This window comes from Verticillium dahliae, genomic scaffold, assembly GCF_000150675.1.
Source record: "Verticillium dahliae VdLs.17 supercont1.22 genomic scaffold, whole genome shotgun sequence".
In the NCBI taxonomy this organism is placed as follows: domain Eukaryota; kingdom Fungi; phylum Ascomycota; class Sordariomycetes; order Glomerellales; family Plectosphaerellaceae; genus Verticillium; species Verticillium dahliae.
The window spans coordinates 371,908-379,685 of NW_009276918.1; the positions used below are offsets into that span (position 1 = coordinate 371,908).

Genomic DNA, 7,778 nt, shown 5'->3' on the forward strand with positions numbered 1-7,778 from the left:
TTCCATCATTATCCCTGTTACGGACGCCTGATCTCCCTGCGTCCGTCTCCAAGGCCGTCATCCGACCCAAACCCATACACGCCTCTGACACGCCATCACGAACTACACTATCATGGACTCCACGGCAACCGGCGTCAATGCGTCGTCCTTCACAGCGGCCCCAGAGCGGGCCACCTTTGACGGCTTCCTGTTCGACATGGATGGCACCATCATCGATTCGACGCCGGCAATCGAGAAGCATTGGCACAGGTGAGAGAGACCTTCCCCCGGCCAACATGACCTCCCTTGCGTCTACATCTCAGACGAACCCATCACCCTCTCTCACCACCCCCCCTCTCTGCCTCTCTGTCTCTCCGTCGCCCCTACCTACGCCTACCATGCACATAGTAGACCATGCCTTGCCCCCCGGAAACCACCCCGTCTGATGCCCCGCCGTCTTCGGTTCCCTTGCAGCATCGGCCAGGACATTGGTGTTTCTGCCAACGTCATCCTCCAAACATCGCATGGTCGCCGCAGCATCGACGTCCTGAAGATTCTTGCCCCTGAAAAAGCAAACTGGGACTGTAAGTGACCCTCCTTCATGCCCCCCCTTCCCCATTCTCCCTACCTCAACACGCCTCCGGCTCCGCAGCGCGTCGTTGTTGCCCCTGGCGAAGAGAGACCCCAGAAGCGTGCAGAAGAGGAAATGACGCGTGCGCGCAGGCATCTCGCTCGCGCGCGCGCGCGCTCTCTCTCACTCTCACTTAAACTCTCTCCGCCATGCTGCACGCGCGTGCGCGAGAGAACGCGACGTGACAGACGAACCCAGCAGAAGCAAGGACGCCGCAGCTGACGCTTGCCGGGGAGGAGGAGGAAAAGGAGGAAACTCCCTCCCTCCCCCTCCCTTGCCATGACCCAGACGTGCGTGAAGCGGGAGGGCCGTCTGCCCAAGCTGTACGCCCATGAGGCCATTGAGGTTCCCCGGCGCGAGAACCCTCCTCGAAGAGCTGAACAGGGACAGCGCCCCCTGGACCATCGTCACCTCGGGCACCGAGCCCCTCGTCACAGGCTGGCTCGGCGTCATGGCCCTGCCGCACCCCGACCAGATGGTCACCGCAGAGTCTGTCGAGAACGGAAAGCCGGACCCCGCCTGCTATCTCTTGGGCAGGCAGAGACTGGGGCTCGAGGGCGATGCCAAGCGCGTTCTCGTGCTCGAGGACGCGCCCGCTGGCATCAGGGCAGGCAAGGCCGCTGGCTGCAAGGTCATCGGTCTCGTCACAAGCCACACTGTCGATCAGGTCGCCGCCGCCGAGCCAGACTGGATCGTGAGAGACCTGTCCTCGGTCAAGGTGGTTGAGAGCAAAGACGGCGTCGTCACTCTGGAGATATCCAACGGACTTGTGCAGTGATAGCACGCCAGCCCTTCCATGGTCACGAATCCTCCGAGAATATGCAGACCGGCAGGACATGACTCTGTGCCATATGCCGGTGTCGCCGAGAACCTGTACGCGTTCCTGCGCCGCCGGCTAGGTGACCGTGACCCAGATTCAGGCCTCGTACCCAGATAGATAGAATCACACCCGGTTCCCGTATCACTTGGCTTGTACTACTTCGCCTCTGTCAGCTGGCTTCCCGATCCAGTCTGTAAAACTCGGAGTGTGATTCCTGCCCGTGAAAGAGAAATACGACGACATCCCTTTCCCCTTTGTAACACGGTTCCCACATCTCCATGCTGTAACACAGAGGCGACACGATCGCCCAGCCGGACGGAAGTACAGGTCGCAGTAGGGAAGGCCATAAAAAAAAAAGGGCTCCTGGACAAAGGGCGTCGGGAACCGGAATACCATGCCCGAAACCCTTGCTATGCCACCACTGTAAAGGGAGGGCCAAAGAGTGTCTGCGTGGTATAGGTCTCGCCTTATTGCGCCCCACGCTTCGGCAATTCGTGGTGTGAATCGGTAAATCATGACAGGATTGACGTTACCGCCGGATGCGCGTATCAGGCAGGCAAGCAAGTAAAGCACCGAGGAGTCGAAATCCTGCACCGGGGCCTAGACTCCTCAGGCCACAGGGCCAGCCTCCTTCGGACACCGCTTCTCGGTCGCACCGCGATACCGTGTCCCGCCCCTCGCCCCTCCTCCTCGGCGAGAGCTTACCTGTCGTTGCGCTTCTCGCACGCAGTTCGAACAATGGGTAGTGATGAGCAGCCTCCGCGCCCAGTACCAAGACCATGGCTGTGGCGAATAAAAGTTTGCGAGACCTTTGTCGAGGCGAGGACCCGGACCGTTCAGCGTTGAGAAATCCGCCCCTCCAGCGGCCGGAGCTGCAAGGTCCCGAGGGCGGTGGTGACATCGGCCTTCTTCAGCCCGGATGTGCAGAGAGCGCGCGCTGGCTGAGTTGTCACAGGTAGCCGGGCGCCTGCATATGCCCCTCCTCTCTTGGTCTCCCCCAAACGGAAAGCACTGCGATCATCAATGCAGACATGTCAAGCTGGCCTCGGACTGTTTACTTCGGGTCGCTCAGGTCGCCGATTTGTGTGACAGGACAAGCTGGGGCCGCGCAGTGGGATGGTCCCCGGTTGCAGCTGATTGGTGTGCCCCGGGATCACTTTTCCTTCTCCTTTCGCCGCCTAGGCCTCCTCGTTGCGTCAGGCTGCTTGCTGTCTGCACGTCGCTGGCTACCCAAGTGAGCAGAGAAAGTGAGCCATGTACTGGCTGTCACGCAGCGTCAAGTAAACGCCGACAGGTCTAGACACGGGAGAGAGAGCCTGACCACCGCTCGCTTCCACGGTCAACTGATGGCGATTGGCTCGATGGCTGAGACAGTCACAGGTAATGCAGGCAGAGGCTGGACATTGCCCCTGCAAAGGGCCCTAGAGACGCCCCCGTTCTGAGCTGTCGCAAGACAGGTGCAGAGGATGGATGGGGTGGGCAGTCAGTCAGTCCGTCAGTCAGTCAGTCAGTCGAGGCGTCATGATGACAAGCCTTGCCATGCAGGAACGGAAAAGGAAAGCAGCCTGGTAAGGCCCGTACCTACTACTTGTGAGGAAACATGAAGACAAGAAAAAACACACACACGAATAAGCACCCCCCTTGATGGCGGCAACGGAAGCGCAGCCACATCGCCAACCGTGCTGCAGCCTGGTGAGGTGTCTACATGGTACTGGCTACCGTCTGCTGCTGCTGGTGTCGTCCCACAGGCTGTTGGGGGCCGGCTATACGTCAATTTCTTTCGGTGTCTGTATATGTAAGCTCTCGTTCCGCGTGCGCAAGCACAGGCGCCGGGGGTCGCTGGCCCCAGCGCTCAGGTCGGTTGGTGTACATAGTACTGTGGCTCGGCCGCGATCTCCAGGGTCTCTGCTATGATGACGCGAGCTGCGAACATCCCTGACTCAATACGCTGCATAGTTAAGATGAGATATCAGAGCGAAAAAACGATCGTGGTTAGGATTGACATGGTGGACAGGGGGTCCCGGAGTGGATCGTTTCTTGGACGAGGAGCCCACAGCAAGCCGTATCCCTGAGAAAAAAGAAGGAGAGGAGAGCGGGCTCGAGCGCAAGCACCCAGATAAACAAATGTCAAGATGCAGGGGCAAGGTGATTAGCTTATGCGAGTGCCTGTCGAGTTCCTTTTTTGACCACACCGCCCGCCTAACGTATATACGCGCACGTGGCAGCCGGGGCCCTGCTTTGTATTCCAATTTCCCATGCCCGGAGAAAGCATGTTGCTTGTTGGGCCATCATGGCAGATGATGCCACGGCGGGGGGCCTTCTCGGGACTCTGCCATTGTGCGCCACAAACTACCGACAGATGTCGTGCCCGAGATGATCACGCCGTTCCGAGTGTGCGGAAATAACCACGGCTTACTCTGAGTTACCTAAAAGTGACGAGAGGGGGCGTGTTGCGGGACGGGGCGCGACAGCTCGTACATCTGGCGTCTCAATTACGGTCAAACGCTCAAAAAGCCATGTATCAACCCCGTCTCCTACCCAGGGCTAGGCAAGTTCCTTCTAGTGTCTTTTTTTAGGGAAGGGGCGGGGGGCAGCGCAGATGGTCTTTGATCGCCACGGATGGGTTGCCAAGTTTGGCGTCTTGCGATTGAACTCGAGCTACCTGTCGCGTGGTTCAACGAGTCAGCCGTCTGGAGCTCCCCGTGATGCCCTGTGTTGAGATGAATAATACAGAAAAGGACAACGGGGTCCATTGAGTGGGTGGGTTCAACGGGGCGGCGGCGTCGTATCCGGTCCTCGAGCTTGACGGGGTGGCAGAAGGCCTCCAAACGGACGACGTGCCAGCGCCAACGCCAGCGCCAGAGCTATCCACCGAGCTCCGCCAACACTCGAAAGCTCGTGGCTGGCTTGTCAAGATCGGTGCAGGGTTGAGCGAAGCGAGATGAGGAGGGAACGGGCTCCTCCTGGCAAAGGACAACAAGAGGGAACGAACCATCTTGGGCCCTCCATGCCCCCCTCTCCGATGCCGACTGTTTTTTTACCACCGGTGTGTCTTTGGGCTGGCCCAGCGCACAAGCGTATGCCGCCCAATGAACGGCTGCTCCTAAGCTGCCCGTCGACGGCCATCTGAGACATGCGTCGCCGCTTAAACCACATCGTAACCCGCCATTGTGCGCAAGTTTGAGGACATGTGAGTATGTTGTCCCCTTTTCCCTCTCCTCTTGCTACGCTGGCGTGTGCGCCATTTTAGCAACGGGCCTGGACCGCAAGGTCAGTAGTAGATGACTCTCGTCAGCCTGCCATGACCAGACGCTGGCTCTGCGTTATCCAGGGTCGCTAGATGTGATGCGGCCATCGTCTGTCCCGGCGCCTTGGTCCAACCAGCGTGCTGGGTTTAGATTGTACTTGCACATGTAGCCTGGCGTGGAGCGTCCCCGGCCATGAGCGCGCTAGAACACAACGGGCCCAGCAGCCAGGCATGTTCTGTCTCGTTGGAAAACCCTGCAGAATGCGAAAACTCTCATGTCTCGCTGGCCCATCCGTAGTTCTTGACATTGCGACGTGAGATCAGAATGGGCATCTTGATCGGCCATCGAATACCTCGTGCTCGTGGCCAGGGGAATGTCGTGATAGATTCGGGGGTTCGAGGTGAGTATTGAGGGTCGAGCCTTGCACAGAGGCGGTCTGTGCATGGGTATGGCACAGGCGTTCAATGTACCTGAACCCCAAGGTACTGTCATCTACTTGGTCCCTTTGGTGGCAGGGGTTGGGCGGTCAAGATGGTTCCTCTGGAGAACATATCGCCACTCGACAGGTGTTGAGCCTTGTCGACAAGCAATCCACGACTCGTACTCTGCTCTTCTGAATATGCCACTCCTCTCATGTTGCTCTTCAAGCAATAGGAGATGGATCCATGGCCTGGGTCGCCGTGGTCGCGATGCCCCAGTTATGGCTTACAAGTCGCCACCAAGATCAGCAGCACCACCCGTGTAAACTCCCGGAAGAGTGGTATCCGGACGACACACATCCACCAAAGGGCAGGGTAGGTGTCGGCGGCAATCGACGCGTTAATAGGTGACAGCTCAGAAGCGGCAGCAAGTGACAGTCAGTTGAAGGATCGTCGAGGAGCCGATGCAGCCAAATTATCTCGTGGCCCCCAGCCCAGGAACTCTACTGTCGTTTGCCAGGTGTGCTTGCCTTAATTCGGGTGAGTCGACATGTACCTAGTAAAACTGTGGTGACTACCTACCCCCACGTCATTCTCATGGCCAACAGTAGGAGCGAGTGCTGACCACTTCGTCGCATCAGAGCGGCACGGCGTTTTGGTGGCTCTCATCGAAGGTACCCTATACTGCACATCTTAAGGCCGACGACGGCCAAACCAGAACCGCGGGCTGTCGAGTGCTGGCCAATGTGCGGGGATGCAGTAGCGCTACAACGCGGTGATGGAAGTGGCACGCTCGTCCGAAGTGGAAAACAGTGCTCCGCTTCGGTACTGCTCTGGTGATCGTGCGCACGATGTCACCGTTACCCGGACCGGATTTTCGTAAAGTCTGGCGTGGCCTGTCGAGCTGACGCTGTCAGCACGCTTTGATGGAAGACAACCGCTGAACGTCAGGTATAACCTGGTGAGAAACGTTTCTCTTGCGGCCGAACATGTGGCATCGACAAACGTTGAGCTAGACTGGTTTCTCGCGACGGCGACAGGGATCTGCCCACAATCCGTTTTGGAGTAGTGTGACGGGACTGGCGGTGTCCGAACGGCTTTGAGCTATGACGCGAAAAGAATTCGCCTAGGGGAAATGGCTACTAAGCTTTTTGTGATGCTCTCCTTTGTGTCCAAACGCCCCAGCTATCAGGCTTTCTCGCTCCCCGAATCTTGGGTACTCGACGAGGAACGGCGTGAGATCCTGATGAGGTACGTACATACATCGACACAGTAGGCCGCAGTATCGTGATCCAATGACGGGTGATTGACATGCGGGCGAAAAATTGGTCCGAGGACGGAAATAGCATCCCCAATCTCTATGCATATCCCGCGCAACCTGGACCGACGATGACCAGGCGGGTAGCCCTTCTCTCTTTGGGTTGTTGATGAAGGCAACCCCTGCTGGACAAAAGCGCTGCTGGACAAAAGCCGCTCTGAGGACGGTCTGTTCGAGTCAACCACGCGGGCTAACAAGCCGACAGAATCCCGCAGCTGACACGCCGGGGAGCTGGCCACGTACGATTCAGAAAAAAAAAGCGTTCTAGCAGCAAACAAAACAGTTGAAGAATTAGCGTTTGGAAAGTACTTTTTGGCTGCGGGAACGGAGATTGCGCAGCTGTTCGTGGAACACAACGTCATTCGTTGAGCTGAATGTCTTGACTGCACGGTGTCCGAGTGCATTGGTGGTGCAGGACAGCTGTGCTGACCTGGTCGCTTGGATGCAGAGACGGTTTTCCCCGGCGGATGGCCACGGTCCCATCACCATCATTGTTGGATTCAACAACTCCCCTCTGCCAATCCCCGATCTATTCTGTTGTTAATCAGCAACATGACCTTGAACCCTAAAAGTCCCAGCTACCATGTATGTTGCCTACCTACTTCTGGTCTGCTTGCTTGCAAGTCCCACGAAAGCAGGCCCCCCCAGCTTGTCTAGAGGTGAGAGAAGGGGTATGGGCGGCAGTAGCGCATACCAGGGTCAAAGGGGGGAGACGGGGAACGGGGGCGCAGGACAGGGACCGCTTGCGCGAGCGAATGAATGGATACGATATCTGGATGCTGCGGGGCGACTTGAGAGGAAGTGCCCGGTGTGGATGGTCAGGGCAGGACCCGTTCCGCGACGGGGTCGAAGAAAACCGCAAAGGTGGTCGAGGTGGCTCCATTCGTCTTGACGATGGACACAAAGGGGAGGTCAAAACTAAAAAGCCGGTGGCTCCGGGCATATGCTCCGAGGCCACACTCCTCCATGCCTGGGAGTCTAGGATATCTGGCGATGCAGGTCTGATCAAAAGGGTCGGCCAGGCTTCATTCCGTCGCTAAAGGTTGCAACTTGCGACTGGGGAGACGAGACAACTGGCTGGTTCCTGACGATCGATGACGGCGGAGAAGACGTGGTTGGTCATCGCTATGCTTGCCGTTCGCGCGAGGTGAGCTGGTGGTGAGTACATAGTAAGGCAACGAAGGATTGATGCGTCTGCCACTTGAAAGGACCCATACCCGAGACACCGACCGACTAACCGACAGGCTCTGGCCAAAGGCCAATGTGCGCATCGTAAAGTGCCCTTGTTGAGTGCTCTCTTGGGGCAATGGCCTACATGTATGGCACAAAAGGGAACAGCTGACGACAGTCGTGAGAGGATTGG

The 7,778-nt window shown here is 57.8% G+C and overlaps 1 protein-coding gene across 1 annotated transcript; it reads left to right on the forward strand.

Annotated features, from left to right (window-relative positions):
- Positions 1-112: 112 nt before the first annotated feature.
- Positions 113-1,388, forward strand: VDAG_08785 (phosphatase yfbT; the record flags this gene model as incomplete). Its single annotated transcript, XM_009651102.1, has 4 exons — positions 113-249; positions 454-563; positions 703-772; positions 1,001-1,388. The coding sequence occupies 4 exons, from the start codon at positions 113-115 to the stop codon at positions 1,386-1,388; spliced, it is 705 nt and encodes a 234-aa protein (XP_009649397.1).
- Between the last annotated feature and the right edge of the window lie 6,390 nt (positions 1,389-7,778).